This window comes from Cydia fagiglandana, chromosome 7 (genome assembly GCF_963556715.1).
Source record: "Cydia fagiglandana chromosome 7, ilCydFagi1.1, whole genome shotgun sequence".
Lineage (NCBI taxonomy): Eukaryota > Metazoa > Arthropoda > Insecta > Lepidoptera > Tortricidae > Cydia > Cydia fagiglandana.
In genome coordinates, this window is record NC_085938.1 from 3,153,120 (window position 1) to 3,172,261 (window position 19,142).

The window sequence follows — 19,142 nt, forward strand, 5'->3', positions numbered from 1 at the left end:
GCGCTTAGGTGACTAGTTATTTTCTATGATGCAGTAAAATACATAAAAATTCCTTTAACTACATAAACACATGATATTGCACAGATTAGAATTAAACGCTTCAAAAATGTAATAACGTAACAAGTCAATGAAAACTATATTCAAAATACAACTATATGACATAAACAATAAAGTTTATTTTCAACTGATCAAACTATGTAAACAAAGTTATGGAGGATAAACAACGTGAAGCATGCTTGAATTAATGTGTGTGCGTCACTTTACCACAATCGTATTATGTGATATAACTTGAGTTATCTAAACATTAGCATATCAAACATAATATATCGTTGGTTAACAACCAAAATCATTAGAGACTGGAACTAAGTGGCTGTTTTTCACTGCGAGTCAGTTCATGTGGGCATAATTTTATTATCAGATTGAAATGTAGATAGTTTCGAATTGGCCTGTATATACCTATTGCATCGTCCTACGATACGACGTCGTATCGCGTATTGGCCCTTATTAGCCTTAAAATTAACAAGTGACAGTGACTCACTTGTTTTTTTAAATCCGATTCCGCCTTTTATAAGAAAAGAAAGCGTTGGTATCTTAAGTATTCATTTGCGGTAAATGCAAGGTAATCAGGTTTTACGCACACTCTCATTTCCTTCATTTGTGAACAATTACCAAACAAAGAAAATAATTTCTCTAAACTTGTTAATTAAATAAACTGTTTGGTGGTTATTGAGTGAAATGGAGAAATCAGACTTACTTTTTGTGTACAAAATAAACAAGTTTAGCAATTAACATGTTTAGAGTGTGATATAAAAAGAAATGGGTTTTGAGGTGAAAATAACTCTAAGTTTTTTTTTACTTTTTACACGGTAGTAGGTATTATTAGTTATTCTGTGACTTTACTACTTTAAACTTAGTCATTCATAATAATATTGACTTAAAAAAATATGTAGGTAGGTACCTATTAATTTAATTTAAAATTAAACTGGGCTAAGACACGTAAAATATTACGTCACTTTTGACACTATGTTTTATCCTTTTTTTCAAAGATTCGAGGACAAGGGCTAGGCAAATCTGTAATTTGAAGGTTAAACTTAAACTAATCGCGTATAATAGACCTATCTAAAATCGCGTAATTAAAATACCTAGGTACCTACACCTACAATACCTACGCATGCAATCAACTTATCAGATATAAAATTTAATTGTTTTATTCACAGCGACGGACACAATTAAATCCCATACAATGGTTCAGAATACATGGAAATTCTTTTTTATTTAACAATTGACTTAAAAATGCATCTGCCGCAAACGAGGTACCTAAAATAAGAGTTAATAGGTACTTACACGAACCTAGTCGCCGCCATACAATTATATGTTAAACGTCTATTCTCTTTGTGCAGCCAGCAGCAGAAGTTGCTGCGAGGTGTTCAAAACTACCTTGACACGCTATGCACCATCCACTATCCCGGGGTTAAGCGGTTAAAACGCACCCAGTGTCAAATTGTACTGGTAACCATGGTAACTTCAGGTTTATCCGGTTAACCCCGAGTTAGTGAATGGTGCAAGTTGTAACAATAAAGTCGCGTCAAAATCATTTTGAACACCTCGCTCGCTTAGCAACCTCTGCTGCTGACTGTACCTATTTACCTACAATTTCTAACAACGACCTAGCACCACACATAGACATGTTACGTAAATGTTCATACCAAGTTTAATATAATTTAAAAATGTCTTTCTAAAATGAGAGCGTAATTTCAATTGTAGGGAGCGGGTTTTTGGCGGCGGGTTCGTATGACTTCTTAAATAATCTACGGTAAACGTCCTAGTGCCCGAAATGCTAATGCCCAATATATGACACCTTGCTGTCACCTCTGTTGCTAATGACGCATGTTTAAAGATGATATGTACCGCGATAGTGACAAACAGTCGTACGTCTACCTTAAGGTGACAGTCCATTTCCAACGACAGCTACACTACTGTTCATTTTACTATGGAAATTGACAATATTTAACACCGACGCGTTCGTACTAGTAGTGCAGCACAGCTGCGGTCCGAAATGGAATGTTACCCTTAAGGTGACGTACAGTAGAGATGTCAACAGCAGCTGAATTACTGTTGCCGCGTCGTTATTGCCGCCGCTGTATCTGTAAAGAGGCTACAGATCACCAGTTCGCCGGACGATATCAGCCTGTCAGTTAAACGCAAAAGGTGACAGTTCCGAACAACTGACAGGCTGATATCGTCCGGCGAACTGGTAATCTGTGGGCCCCTTAAATTTCAATATAAAGAGTGATGTTCGCCGCCGCAGTACTGCCGCGATTATGACTTTTGTGGTAACATTCCATTTCTGACCGCAGCTGCACCACTGGTACTGAACGCGTCGGTGTTATTGTCAATTTCCATAGTAAAATGAATAGTAGTGCAGCTGTCGTTGGAAGTGGACTGTCACCTTAATTCGACGAGAGAGATCAAAGAAATTAGCAATATTTCACAATATATGTCAAAATCTCCATTGTCCTGTAGGTACTAAAGTAGGAGTTAGCGAATGTTAAAATGTCATAGCTTTCGAGATGGCATGGCATTGAGAATATACTAACAATCTCTACAATTTTTAACTGATTCTAAAAAGGCATATTTAGCTACTTTATTTTTATATACAGCTTTATTAGGTTTGAAATTCCTTTGTTTTGTAAGTGCTTTTCACAGTTTGGTCCAAACATAAAATAAATAGTAAGTACATATAACATAAATAAATCTCCGGTTTGGGCCGGAAAGCTTAAAATTTTTCCACACACTCAAATAAACACAAACAATAATTTTCCCTTTTAATTAGGTACCTAACCCTAAAGCGTCTAGAAAATTCCATATGGAAAACCTGCATTGTTTCTTTCAAAAGTACATAACAAAACAAAAGGCTCAATAGACTTCAAAATGGGAAATTATAGAGCCTTTGATACTCAATCTTGTACCGTGGTAGTAATCAGACTTGGCCAAACAGCTATTAAGCAATTTACTTAATGCCAAGGCAGTTCTTCATTGTTGGATGTCCTCAATGGATTATTAGAGATGCTACTTGCTGACGTTTCTTTAATAAAAAAATAATAACATATTTTTGATGATAGTGTTCTTAGCTCTGGGGAAACCGGGCTAACCCCGTAAATGGCTAGTTTACAGTCAGTCAGTCAGTCGCTTTCGTAAAAACTAGTGCTTACTCCAATTCTTGGGATTAATTGCCAAGCGGACCCCAGGCTCTCATAAGCCGTGGCAAAAAGCCGGTATAACGCAAAAAAGATGAATGAATTAATGAAAAGATTTATTTTCAGGCAACTTTTGGCCCATAGACAAATACAATTATTATAAAATATGTATATCTTAAAACTAGTCTTCTTTGGTCTGCTCGTTTGCCTGATTTATCATTTAGAACAAGACCGAAGTGATCCCATAAGTGTTCCGTGAACAAAGATTAGCAAGGAACACTAAAAATCAGCTCGGCCGTGTTCGAGTAATCGGTAAAAAAATAGATTTCGACGAATAATGAATCTCGTGAATCTCGTGATGGATAGGTACTTGAAGTTGATTAAAAAGCCTTTGTTTACTTTTAAAATACGCAAAGCGATCAATGCACGCGCGTCATATGTTTAGTATGTAAATGGTCAGATTATGCGTATTGACATTCATAACATAACATGTGTTAGGTACGCTTATACACCTCCATCGTAGGTACCTACATTGTAATCGTAATCAATGGCATTAGGAAGTTAATTGTACTTACATAATAAATTGCAAAATGGTTTCTAGAAGCTGTTTATTATTGTATGATTGTCTTAACGAAAGGAATATAACCTCTAGCCGCCCAGAGACCTATAAAAAGGTCTCCTGTTCCATTCTAATTTGAACTTTGTGTTCACAAAATAAAATTTAATTTTGCTTGGCAAGGTTTGACGTATGGGCGGCTAGGATAATATTGTGGATAAGACTCAATCAGTAATAAACACAGTAAAGGACGAAACACGTTAGACCGGGCCGTGGCCGGGTCGGAGCTTCCGGACATTCGTTTTCTATTTAAAGCACCACGTGATCACCGATTAGCCGTCATAAAAAATTAAATGTCGGACGCTTCGGCCCGGGCACGGCCCGGTCTAGCGTGAGTCATTCTTAATAATGCTATAATTTATTCATTTTATTCCAATTTTCATATAATTTAATAAGTTTCCATCGCTAAACTGTCGATAGACATGCCGTTTTAATTTTATTATACTATTATACATAAGTACAGAAAATTACTAGACTTTATGGCCTTAACTTTGTGTGACCATAGGCAGGCGTGGCTCACTCCGCGGTTTCGTCGCTTTGCTACAGGTAGCTAAAAGCACATCCGTTCCGCCCCAATTTTGGGGAAAGCCATAAGCCGCGCGTGGCGCTGTCACCACCTAGCGGTCACATCTGTGCTGATCGTGACAGACGCGTTTTGTTAGAGAGTGAGTCTTCTGTACCTAGTACTATTATTTATTCTGTGCCATAGGAGACACGTGAAATCGCTGCGTTTGATCCCTATTCATTTTTAATACTCTTACGTGGTAACGTAGTACTAATGGCGGGGCGACTAGTTCTACGAACTCCATTGCCATCCTTCACCTTGCCCGATTGTCAAGCAAGTTAAGCACTTTTTATATAGGTATGTCGGCGGCCGATCGTAAGATCAGGCAGATCGTAATGTTCCTGTGTATTGTTTTGAGGATAGTCACATTAAATCAATATATAGGTAAGATAGGTTCGTTAGGTTGCTTCAGATGCCCGAAGGGCAAAGTGCCCATAAATAGGAGCCCCGCGTAGCGGGGCTCCGTTGACTCAGGGAACGAGTCAAAGATTTTCACGTTTCACGATATGCCTAGGAATTTCACGATATGCCTGATCTTACCATCGCCGACATATACACGAGCAAAATTGTCTCCAGCTTGCCTTCGAACGAATATTTTTGTCGCGTCGCCACCGATAAATTGGTTTTTAAGTCGTCGCCATATCTTTTCCCACCGCATACTGGTACTTGTATCACAATCGATTAAATATTTTTAGTCGTTAAATACTAATTATTACTAAGTACATGTATCATTTAATTAATTGGGTATGTTAGTTTTAATATGAATCATTTAGGAATGGTTTTTCTGTCCGAGTTTTTATTTCCCGGATACGGGCAAACGTATCCGGGAAATCAGTAAATCACCACCGCTCGTTTTAACAATCCGAACGAGTGCCACCTTAATACAGTTAGACCGTAAAAAGTCTGCAGCGATTATGATAGCCCACGCAGTGCAAGTGTCATTTTAAACGTCAAACTTCTATGAAATTATGACGTATAAATAACACTTCCACTGCGTGGGCTGTCAAATCCGCTGCAAACTTTTATTGGTGCGCCTATAACAATCACAACAAATACAAAGTATTAGAAACAATACGTGTCAGTGACACGACGGTGATAACCGACTCCAAAGATGGAGAGTAATGTCTTTCACGCCTAACGGACGTGGCCTCAATACGGTTATCAAGGCCACGATCATCAGCTGTTTCATTTTAAAGGGGCCCATTGACCAGTCCACCGGACGATATCGGCCTGTCAGTTAAACGCAAAATTTGACAGCTCCGAACCACTGACGGGCTGATATTGTCCGGCGAACTGGTAATCTGTGGGCCCCTTAACGATTCGTACAATACCACATTCATATACAGATGTAGTGCATAATTATTTTCCTTCGTATTTTCACGGAAACACACGAACGTGTCTTGCTATTTAAGCCAGTATCGGTACAAAAAGTACTGAGGTTGACAGAAGTAGCATGACAAATACGAACGTTTTCGAGAAAATACGATGGAAAACAATTATGCACTACATCTGTACTCCAATGTGAGGATATTCAGAAAAAAGTGTTACCATTCACTTTTTTTTCATCCATCTAGGTACTTTTGGGACATTTCTTATATAGGTACACACAATCACAATTTTTCCGAAATTGACATTTTGTCATATTCGTAAGGTACGGTCAAATAATTTAATTTCCGTACCTACCATTCCGTACCCTGTCACAGTGACAATCAAAATGGTACTAAAATTAAATTCCTTAACCTTGCAGATTGAGCTGCAATGCAAACAACCTCATCTGTCTATCTCATGAACCTATCTGGTTCAGTTTTCGACGAAATGTAGTTAAAAGATATTTTAATTTTTTTTAAGCGTTTATAATCTAAAAAGCAACTATATTTATATAAGATTATCTTCCACAGATTGACTTAGCTGCAAATTCATATACCTAAACGTAACAGGTCCAAAAGAAAATTCAATTTCCTTCCATTCCTCCAAAATGTTACAAAGTGATTCGGAATGCAAAACCGCTACATAATTACCAATCGCTCCAATGCAACCCTAATTAAAACTGGGGCAAAAACTAATGAGACATTTCCAGTAATCTTTCTACATCGATATTGGAACAATATCTCACCGGGATTTTACAACGATAATAAATCCTTTCACTGGAACATAGGGTTCATTTTGCTTTGACAATTTGAGCGGTAATTCTCAGTTTTTCGCTCGTGGGAAATGGCGTATTGTTTGATATAGTTACTAATCAAAATATAAGGTAATTATCTATTCGTTTGTTAGCATTTCCCGTAGTGGTGTAACGCTGGGAATGAAAGAGAAAAACTAAAGTGACTTTTAACATGCAATGACCCGTACCATGAGTGACTGAGAGTGTCAACACTGAAAATTGACTACGCTAACGTCTAAGAAAATTACTTTCTATACATATCGCTCGCACTTAATAATAATATGCAAGTAAGAGCGAGGTGCATAGAAAGTAAGCTACGTTCACGCTAGCGTTTACAGCCATACAGTGTGGATACCATCAGTTTGACACTGACATACTTATACTTGTAGTATTTCTGTAAGCACTTACAAAAAAATCTAGTGTCCAATCAATGTAAGAGCCGATTTAAATATTATATTAGAAATCCGATTATGGCGTTTATTGTTTGGAAAGTTTCATAGTTTTCTCCGGTCAAGTAGGAACGATAGTCAGCTTTTCAAGTGTAGAAAATATTCTAGAAAATATGCATAAAATCTAATAATACCTATGCTCCATTTTCTAGAACCAAATCACTCGTCAAATTACTCATCATTCAGGAGAAATTAGTCCCATTATTATTAATTGCCGTTAATGATTTAATTTATATTTAAAATGCTTTGCAAGTCACGTAGCATTGAATTAGAGTTACCTGACAATCTGTAGTGTCAATCGCGGTCATTGCTAATTTGGATGCAGTCGGGGTCTGACCTCTAGTTAACGTTGGAAATTAATCTGTAGTGAAATTAGTTTGTATTTAAGTGAAATGTTATAAAGAACAAGTTAATTTAGTTTCTAATAAGTTTACAAAGTTTTAGGATAGTTTACAATAAAAAGTTCCGCAGTTTCAAATTTGGTAGGTGAATAAAAGTGATTACTTATTATAATTATCTTTTTGTGTATTGTAAGTACTGAATAAATGCATGCATTATTGCTTGATTTCTAAGGGTAACATTCCATTTCTAACCGCAGCTGCACTACTGGTACTGAACGCGTCGCTGTTACTGTCAATTTCCATAGTAAAATGAACAGTAGTGCAGCTGCGGTTGGAAATGGACTGTCACCTTAATAGTGAAATATATAGGTAAGTTGTCTAATATGGCAAGATAAAAAAATCAATAAGTAAGTAAGTATAAAAAAATCAATGCTAAAAAGTACAATGCGTGCGTTAAATAAAGAACCTTGAGACAAAACATATAAATATATAATCTTTTGCGAGTTATCAAACCATAACGTCCATAACGAATTGTTAGATCAAATTACCTTTCTCCAAAACTGCATTTTCAATCAGTTCAATGTGAAATACATGTCTGGCATTGAGCACGCAATTTTGCAATTAAGTTTACAACAAAAAATAGTTGTTAAGAATTTATTTTAGTACTTGAGGTGTCAGACTAGAAAGATATTCATAGATTTCTACATTAATTGACCAATTTATTTTTCCTGAGAAAAATATCAGTCAGGTATAGTACGAGTACAGTATGACTGACATTAGACGGAGCTTCCAGTGCATATTTTCTATGACATGACAGGCGATCACATGATGCTTTCCATAGAAAACGATGCGCCGGAAGCTCCGGCTCGGACACGGTCTGGTCTAACGTGAGTCATCCTTAAGTGTGGCATACGGATTAGTGTGGCTAGTCTTCTCTTTGGGACCTGTTTACACATTGAAGTGTTTGCACGCAACGGATCAGTGGACGCACTTGTGTGAATTCTATACAAAGAATACTAAAATCCGGCGCGATGCGTCCTATGCGTGCGAATCAGTGGAGGAACTTGTGGGACTTTGTATACAAAGAATACTAAAATCCGGCGCGATGCGTCCTATGCGTGCGAATCAGTGGACGAACTTTTGGGACTTTGTATACAAAGAATACTAAAATATGGCGCGATGCGTCCTATGCGTGCGAATCAGTGGACGAACTTGTGGGACTTTGTATACAAAGAATACTAAAATCCGGCGCGATGCGTCCTATGCGTGCGAATCAGTGGACGAACTTGTGGGAGTTTGTATACAAAGAATACTAAATTCCTTTGCGTGCCATGCGGCCCTGTAGACGTGTATAATGAGAGTTCGTACATTTCCTTACTTGCCCTAGTAAGCGGCAGTTGCACCATCCCACTAACCCGGGATTTACCGGTTAAATCTGGAGTTACCATGGTTACCAGTACAATTTGATACTGACTTAACCCCGGCTTAGTGGGATAGTGTAAGTACTTAGCGCTAAGTGTTGCTAATAAGGGTACAGCGAGCGCTGCGAAATTATTCGTGTGAACTTTTTATCCGTTTATTAAGCCCAATAAAAAACTTTTGTTTCAGGGGTTGCCAATCCTCCATTCAACATGTCTATCATAGACTCGTACAAACGATTTATGGAGCGAAACAGCGGTAAGTTATTCACTAAATATTATTTTAGTTTTTATCCAGTCCTTAATACAATAAATTCTTAATTTAAAGGTTTTTACTAGTGATGTACCGACTATTGATTTGGCCGACTAGCCAACTAGCCGACTAATCGGCGCTCGAATGGCCGATTAGTCGGCCGACTAGTCGGCTAGTCGGCCAGATCATTAGTTTCGTATAATTTAAGGTGAAAAACAATAGTTTTGCTTCTTTGGTTGCGCTATTCATCATATTAGCTTGGCTAAAAGGTGTTCTCTACAGGTTCAAACACCTATCACAAGAATTCTGGTTCGATTTCTGTCTTTCTTTTATTTTGCGATCCTGAGCTGACCTTCAGTACCTACAGCTTGTAAAAGGTATTTCCAAGGCTCTATTTGTCAGCGACTTTACGAGCAACGTGCCCTGTTTATAAGTCTCAAAATTTTGCAATAGCATTAACAGTTCCCCATGGCTCCACCATTAAAAAAAAAAAAACAAAAACTGAATAGTAATAAAATCATTTAACTATAGAACTTGGCCATGAAATTACACGAGAATCAGTTGAGATCGATCTGTAGAGCAAAACACCAGCCCACCAACATACGATAACGATCAAACGGTCAATTATATGAACAAAAGTTTTGTCTGCACCCTGAACAGGTATTTTGGTAAAATAGACATAAAACATATGGTAAATATTGACTGCTGATTTCTTTTTTTTTCTGTTTTCTTTCACTAATAAAGTGGCGACTAATCGGCCATTTTTGCCGACTTGTCGCCGACTAATCGCCGACTATAAATGTGGCCGGATAGTCGGCTTTCCCGACTAGTCGGCGACTAGTCGGTACATCCCTAGTTTTTACCATATATCGTCATGCTTGATACAAAAAGTACATACCTAATCAAAACATTGCGGTGCCTTACCATGTGTTTTTGGGGTTCCGTACCCAAAGGGTAAAATCGGGACCCTATTACTAAGACTCCACTGTCCTTGTCTGTCACCAGGCTGTATCTCATGAACCGTGATAGACAGCTGAAATTTTCAGAGCGTATGTAGCTGTAAGTACTTCTGTTGCCGCTACAACAGCAAATACTAAATAAGTTATTGGCAAAAATTTCATTTTTGGTACAAGCTTTTATCGCTGACTGTACTTTTCTTTTCACAGGCAACTAATGCTTATCGAGACAATTCTGAAAGCCCCAAACACAATTATATTTCGTTGTTTTATCACAGAGTTCCTATGGCCACCTCCGGTTTCCATCATCAGACCAGCTCGATAGTACCATAATATTGCATTGTCATCTGATTTGTACATGCATGCAAAATTTCAGCTCAATCGGAAACCGGGAAGTGGATCAAATTTAACTTGCAAGATTTGATGATAGACAACGGTCAGGTTAAACTAAATAAAAGCTTGTAAAAGTACGGAACCCTCGGTGGGTGAGTCCAACTCGCACTTGGCCGGTTTTTTATTTTCTATCAATTAGAGTAACTTAGTACTAGTAAATTCTTCAAAAAAACTTTAATGGTAATCTATAATTCTTTTGACAGATGAATCGCAAGAAATTAAAAATCCGGGTGTGTTATTTGCGTATAACTTCTAATACCTCATCTTATACGTAATATTTGCATGTACTTAGGTACATATTAGAGTACGTATATTTGCTTAGATGAGGTCATAGTCATAATCCTTTTACTCAGTATGTTAATCGTTTTATCATTTCATTTTAATATTTTATGCAACCGTTGTTTGAGAGAGGTCAAAAAAAGCGAGTGGCGTGAGTAACAATTTGAGGCAAAGCCGAAAATTGTTAATGAAGACTCCACGAGTATTTTTTGACTTAGTGAAACAACGTTGCATACAATACTTTTTCTACGACAAATCACTTACTTTGAAATAAAATTATAAATTTAACGAATATTTTTCATTCAAGAAATAGCAAAGAATGAAGGGTACGGGCGGGAAAAGAATGAATGAAATAAAAAGAAACATGTCTATGGTTCACTCATCTGTCAAAGATGACAATTAAAATTAGGTTGGCAACAATGTATTTCATACAATATTTTTTAAGTGGTCACTACACGAAGTATCGTAAAAGTGCCAAAAAGATACTGCGTGTATGCACAAATACATTTTTTGGCAATAGACTAAAGACTTATGGGGGTAAAGGTATGTGCACAACCCTTTAAATGACAATAAAAGTACCTACGGGAGTAAAAAAATATCTTATTTCAATGCGGGAAGCGTGGATTATACAAGGTGTAACAAAAATGCCTTAGACCAAAATACATACATGCTTAGGAGATTTTCATATACTAAATTTGACTCATTCTGCCATGGCCAGGGTGGCCGAGTGGTCTAGGCATCTGCCGCGAATAGAACGGAAGCTGGTTCAATTCCAGCCCTAGGAACACATCCTTGCCCACATAGAACAGGCCTAGACACGTTTTCTTTCGATATTCTTTATTAGTGCGTACAAACTTAATATAGGTATGTACATACTTAAAAAAAAAATTAATAACCTACAAAACTTAAACGTGGATTCTTTATTGATAGAAACAAAGAAATAAATTAACAAACATAATAAAACTTAAACTAAATCTAAAAATAAATAAAACTAAAGTTAAAATATATGATCAAGTACAAAATATCCACCTGCGGCATGGTGCCGTAGATACTGGCAGCATTTCCTCGCTGTATAGCAATACTTATTATTTGTGCGAGGAAGCTGCCAGATCTACGGTCACCAGTGGCGTTAGCTATGCTTTTTGATAGGTCCTTAAAAAGGGTAGACGCGTTCGGGCCCCACGGGCCGAGGGTCTCGACACCAAAAGGTACGAAATCGTATTTTCTTTCGTATGTGACATCTATTTCAGTTTACAAATACTTACCATCAAGCTCCGTTGTTGCGCCATTTAGGATGCTAGCTAAATTTGTAGTTCAGTACTTACGCCATAGAATGTCCAATTTAGCAAGAACTCTAAATGGCATAACAAGCCAGTGTGGTGACTGTACATACAATAAACAATAAACAATAAACAATATTTATTTGGTAGCATACAATGTTTAGGTAATGGGCTAGTATCTCTTTTTAAGTATTGTAAATACTTGTATTAAGAGAATACCGCTCTTCCACTATAGGTAATTTACAGTTTGTTTTAATGCTATTACATTAGTTCGGTTAGGATAGAAATTTACAATTACTATTACAATTACAATTTAACATTAAACTTAAAATTACAATATCATGCAATATAAATATTAGACTAAAAACTAATGTTAGAAGAAAATTTTATACAAGCAATACCAGTTTATTTTCTGAACAGTAGTCCAGCGACTAGTGTACGAAATAGGTAGGTAACAATAATGATAAAACAATTTGATATAATTAAATTATTAATTAATATGAGAATGACTATGTGCACGCGCACTCGGGCGAGTGTGTGTGTGTGTGTGTGTGTGTGTGTGTGTGTGTGTGTGTGTGTGTGTGTGTGTGTGTGTGTGTGTGTGTGTATAAGTGTATGTATGAGTGATTGATTTGATATGATTAGATTAACTTTCAGATTAACTTTTAGATATTATATTCTCTATGTCATTATAAGTTTTACATTTTAACCATTTTAATACTTTATTTTTACACTCGAAATGGGATGAAGAATAAATATCTATATATTTATTTATGAAGTTATATAGGTAGGCAGATTGTGTAGTTTGTTGCCTCCTAGCAAATGCAGTTTTTACTGTCGGAACGATTATAACATTACTATTCTTCCTGCGTGAGGTTTGTGGTTGAGGCTTATACTCGGTATTTTTATGAGTTTTTAGTATGAGCTGAAGTACATAGAGTTTTCGTACTGACAGTTGGTCACAGGTAATATAAAGGTCGCTAGTTGGGAATGTGTAGGGTTTAAACAACATAACTTTTAGGAGCGCTCTTTGAGCCCTTTCAAGCTCTAGGAACTTAGTTTTGGTAGCACCGCCCCAAACAGTAATGCAATAGGTGAGTACTGATTGCACAAGTGATACATAAATTTGACTCAGGAGTGTTTTAGTCGCTACATGTCTAAGGTTTTTAAAGGTCCAGATAAGTTTACGGGTTCTTGCCATAATACTTTCAGTGTGCGCATGCCAAGTCAAACGCTGATCAACCATAACACCTAGGTATTTTGTACTTTCTACTTTAGTTATGATTGGGCAGGAGCAAGTGGTTTGTGTAGGATTTTCGCAGGTGTGAATTCTGATCGAGAATTGAGTATCTGGCTGTGTACGATTATAATTTGAAAAGGTGATATAATTAGTCTTAGCTGTGTTTAAGGTGAGTAGGTTGTTGTGTAGCCATCTTGCAATTTTAGCTAGTCCCCTTTCTGCGTGTAGTCGAACCTCTTCCCATGTATTTCCCGAGAAAACGATGGCAGTGTCATCGGCATATGTAAATATATTTCCTGCTTCAACCTGCATGTCACACAGCTGATTTATATACACCAAGAAAAGGGTCGGCCCCAAAACACTTCCTTGTGGTACTCCGTATGTAACTAGGCGTTCATTACTGACGTGCTTCCCCAGTTTGACTGTTTGCTTACGGTTTGTAAGATAGCTGCTAAGTAGAGACAATGAAGTACCTCTTATACCTACCTTCTCTAACATGTTAATAAGGATGGGAATAGAGACAGTGTCAAACGCTTTTTTGAGATCTAGGAATACTGAAATACATTTTTTATTCTTATCTATTTTATCGACAATTAGTGCTGAAAGCGCCGTGACGGCATCTTCTGTAGAAAGTTTTTGTCTGAATCCAAATTGAGATTTTGATAAAATACTGAATTTATTAAAGAAATTTACGAGCCTATTGTTTATGAGCTTTTCTAAGATTTTAGATATACATGATAGTACTGATATAGGTCTATAATTTGACACGTCGTCTCTGCTCCCACCCTTATACACTGGAGTGACTACGGCCTGTTTCAGAATATCCGGGAACACCCCTTGATTAAAGCATATATTTGCCAGGCGAGATATAATTGGAACAACGATGTGGTGTGATAACTTCAAGAACTCTGTAGGTATATTATCCCATCCAGGTGCACTGTTTGATTTTAAGTGAGATAATACAACTAGTACCTCGCCTGGGTCTGTATCTAGAAGTACAAACGTGTTAGCATTTGAATTCGTATTCGCTATATCATACGGAGTATTAATATGAGATCCATCTTCTGCCAAGATCCGTTCCGCTAGGGATTTTCCTATGTCAGAAAAGTACTGATTTATGGCGTTAACCGATTCAATAGGTGAATTTCTAATGTCTAGTAGTGCTTTAAAATTTCCAATTGACAAAAACCCCGACTCTTTTCGCACCTGCATTTTGCGGTTGTTATCAATGGCTATCAGGTCCAATGACTTAAAAACATAATGACATAATTATAATGGTCATCGGAATTAAATTAGACGCCGTTATGTGATAAATTGCCACGATCATTAAAGAGTCGTTAGCAAAATGGCGGCCGTCTGCGAATCGATAAAATTGGGTAATACCAATAATTTTATTACCCATAAGCTATGTACGTGACATAAATACAAAAGATCTTTGCTTAAGACGCCGTGAGTTCAGGCGGCCTAGCCAAGGGGATTTTTTTAAAACCTGCTGGCTGAACTCACAGTACCTAAGGCCCACTTGCACCATTCCAGTAACCCGGGGTTGGCCGGTTAAACCTGGCGTTACCATGGTCACCAGTACAATTTGACACTATGTTAACGGTTTAACCGCTTAATCCCGGGTTAGTGGAATGGTGCAAGTGGGCCTAAGTTGTTTTTATGATACTAGAGTTTTAATTATACCTGGCTGGATAAACTATAACTGTTACTTTAATGAATGTTATTGTACATGCAAAAATTTATGTTATTCCAGATTTTCGTTTTAAAATGAGATCGTAACTTGCATTCTATGGAGGCGTCTAAGTCGTGTGAAGTTTAGGTCTTTTAGCTTGCTTTGGAATGCATACATACCTAGGTATGTATTGAATAATGGTATAAAATTATATAATTTTAGAAACCAGTCGTACTTGTACACACAAATTATGCATGCTATTCCTTATTACCATGTAATAAGGTTCCGTTTTCGAATAAATATGCAAAATATGACCAGCTGATAAACGTAGGTTTATGCACTTTGAGCATAATGCATTATACCGTGATTCACCTAGTTAAACGTGACTTGTTTGAATATGTTGGTAATATAACGTATGTACAAGATTTTATAGGTACCATTGCTCTCACAGTTAACTGACAGTTCGTAAACCTTATTACAAAAGGCATAAGGTCCATCTATGGATAGTTAAGATTGCTGTTTGTACGTAGTTATACATTTTAATAAGACCTACCACAGTCACAGGCCAGTTTGAACGTAGATTGATATCAGAATGATATTGGAATTATATTTTCACCACACCAGCTCGGAAAGGCTTACTTTGCACTTCAAAAACTAATAGCAAAGTTGCATTTTATTCATATGTGAGGCAAAGTAATCAAATGCAAATTTTGAGTTGTTTTCTTATGTTTACTGGTAGAATTGACTTTTAAATGATGACTTTGTATGATAAATATTTAATAACATTCGTTTGGATTAGATTTGGTTTGATTTTGTTTGATATTTTACATTTAATATTTGCTTCAGGTTGGTGTGGTGAAAAATTTTGTTTCACTCGGGGGCAAATTTTGTTTAACCCTCGTGCTTTGAAACCCTCGTAACGCTCAAGATTCCATTTTTCGGACCACTCGCTACGCTCGTGGGTCAATTTTGGGATCTTTCGCTTGCTCGGGTATCAATATTAGCACGAGCGGTTAAACAATAACTTTGCCCCCGAGTGAAACAACTATTATACTCTGTGTCTGTATCTTTATGTATTAAAACAAAAGTAAACAAAATCTCCCCTCAAATAGCTCCTTAAGCCAGTTGAGGGTAGAAGAAAACATTAAGTACATGATCAAATAATGTTGGTTAATGTCAGATCGTTCAGTGACTGATCCAGGCGGTTTTGTAATTGGTCGGTTTACCAATGAATGTTATAACTACCCGAAAACGTACAAATTGTTTGTTTAATTTTATTTAAATACCTTAAGACACAGACTATAGTTATCGTGCGTCTCGCCCGTGCCAATACATGTACGGACAAGTACGAGCCAAATGCACGATAATTGAATGACATCAGTTAAATGTCACTCTGATATCAGTGTGTGTTCGAATCGGCCTGACAGTTCAAGTGTATACCTATGTACATAGGTATTTATATACTTAGGTATATAAAAATAACTTGTGTTATAATTTTTAAAGTTTATTCTAAGACGATGTTTAAAGCGTGACAAGAAACGTCAATTACACTAATGAATAGAGTTAGTCCAAGAAAATTCTGCAACGATTTTTATAGGATACGCACTGCAAGTGTTATTTTTAAGTCATAATGTCATAAAAGTTTGACATTTAAAATAACACTTGCACTGCGTGTGCTAACAAAATCGCTGCAGACTTTTCTTGGTTCAACTCTAGCGTAATTTAAAATAAAATACTTAATATTTAATTTGTACCACAAACTCAAACAGCACCTCATTTCATATTTTTGAATATTTTTCAACAAACTTTTTATCGTTTGAGGAGTGAGTACCTACAATCTAGCTTACTCGGTTTGTGCAAGAGAGTCCCATAATATTTATTTATTTTATTTATATATGTCAAGTAGAAACGAAACATAAAATCGAATATAATTGAATTCCTAAATTACAAAGTGTGATGAAGTTTTAGTAATTTGATTTGAGTTTTATTACCAGTCATGGTAGTTAACCTTAATACTCTTAATAGCGTATTACTGCAATGTTCTGCCGCCAGAGTGCAGCACTTAACTGGCACCTAAACCATAGAGTAACTTATACTTACTGTGCCTCAAATAGCTTTTTGATAAGTTTACACAGTTCCGTAGGTACCTCAAAAGGAAAAAACTGAACCCTTATAGGATCTACTTTCTTGTCCGTCCGTCTGTCTGTCAAGAGTTCAAGACTTTTTATCTCGGGAACGCGAGGAGGTATCCAGTTGAAATTAAAACCATATATACATACTTAAGTCTACAGTGCCTTAAAGCTATGAAAACAATCAAACTCATAAGTTAACTTAAAAAAAATACGGCTGTTTATGCCGCAAAAACGTACATTTCGACACTCAAAAGGGATTCAAAATTTATAAGGTTCTTCCTATTGACCTCTAGGACTATACAATTTAAATACAAATATGTAATATCATCTTACGCTACAAGTACAGTTATCAGCAATAGTATCTTACACAACTAGGGCCGCAAAAATATATGACGCGCTCTTATTGCGCTCCAAATAAGAACGTGTCACATATTTTTGCGGCCCTAGTTGTGTAAGATATTATTGCTGATGACTGTACAGGGAAAAATCATAAAACTATAAATCTATAAAAAAAAGTTTATTTTGTTTGAAACCCTCGGTGGGCAAGTCCGATTCGCACTTATCCGTTTTTAAATCATAAATCATTAATTTGCTTTTCTACCTGCATTTTTTTTGTAGGTACATTTATTTCTCCTGTACCATGCCTGTCACGTTCAAACAAATATGTAAATGCGAAAGTGACACATGGCATGACAGGTGATAACATTGCGACCATGATACCTCTGCTGATATTTTGAACTTGACATGACAATCTTTACTAATACATTAAAATGAAATACGATCTTTTGATTACCGTGAGGATAAAATAAATATCCTTATTATAATAAAACTTCCTTGATTCACCTATTAGATAAACATAATAAAATTATGCAATCGTTGGTGCGATGTCTTGCATTAAATAATAATGTCAGTTTAATAGCAGTTATAAGTACCTAAAGGTATTGTACGCAAATGCCATGTTTAATATGAATTTTTCATTGAGTTATTATTAGGTACTTAACTATAGTCAAAAAGAATAGATAAATAGTATAGAGGGGTCCTATCATAGTAAATTTTGTAGTCACTGTAAATTTACTGCCATATATCGACACACGACTAAAACTCAAAATAAACACGTATAAAATTATCAAAAAAATGTATATATATGGATAAATAATTTTATTATTTTTATATCATTTTGACCCATGTTCATTCACTGATATCTATGTGTTAAAATTGTTAAATATGAAACGGTGTCGTCACGCCATCTAGCCGAGCATAGGCCAAAGGTATGTGCGTCATCCATCCGAGAATGACTTTTACTCGTTTTCCGAGGCACGTGGTTTCCTTAGACTTTATTCATCTTATACGAAGTTACATATGTCTTTGCTATAGTTATTAGAGAAGTCATACGAAACAATGAAATTGTCGCAATCGCAAATATCGCCACCTCTACCACGCGACGCGACCAAAACGCGTAAAATAGAAGGTATTACTGCAATGTTCTGCCGCCAGAGTGCAGCACTAGCTTGTAAACCATAGAGTAACTAATACATACATACTCTGCCTTAAACTGTTTTTGAAGTGAAAACTTCTTTAGCGGCGCTGTGCACTTTTTGTGATGGGGAAAAAATGTTAAACTAGCGACATTTCACGTGACCGACAGATTGAAAATTCGTAAGACGGACACGTGACCTGATCGAAAAACTGTTACAAAGTTATTGAGTTTTCACTTCTGCCGGCACTCCCGGAGTACAACCCGTTGTTATTTTTTCACTTACGTCACTTTTGACAATCCGATCCATATCGTATCTTTAGCAAATATCGTATCTTAAAGTTCAAATCAGGCAGTTACAAAATCACAGTTTATCAATCTCAGTACAAACTTTCATATATCAAGGTCATAGACTAACGCGTATAATATAATAAATCATAAAGCTTAAGTTAAACGCATCCGCGGTTGCGTTTATGCGTTTTGTTCGCCCGACCGTTACGAAGCTTGAGCATGCGCGGGCGTCGGTCAAGGTCGCGCATTGCGCAAGGAAGTGCAGGTGCCGTATAGACGCGTTACGCATTTTGCTTTGCATATGTCGGCGGCCGATCGTAAGATCAGGCATATCGTGAAATTCCTAGGCATATCGTGAAACGTGACTCGTTCCCTGAGTCGACGGAGCCCCGCTACGCGGGGCTTCTATTTCTGGACGGTTT

At 36.7% G+C, this 19,142-nt stretch overlaps 1 protein-coding gene across 1 annotated transcript in view; it reads left to right on the forward strand.

Moving 5' to 3' along the window:
- LOC134665690 (very long chain fatty acid elongase AAEL008004-like) overlaps positions 1-19,142 on the forward strand; it is a 47,085-nt gene that overhangs the window by 8,980 nt on the left and 18,963 nt on the right. Inside the window, exon 2 of the mRNA XM_063522643.1 lies at positions 8,938-9,006. Within this exon, the coding sequence (XP_063378713.1) occupies positions 8,938-9,006 (69 nt within the window). The remainder of the gene's footprint in view (positions 1-8,937; positions 9,007-19,142) is intronic.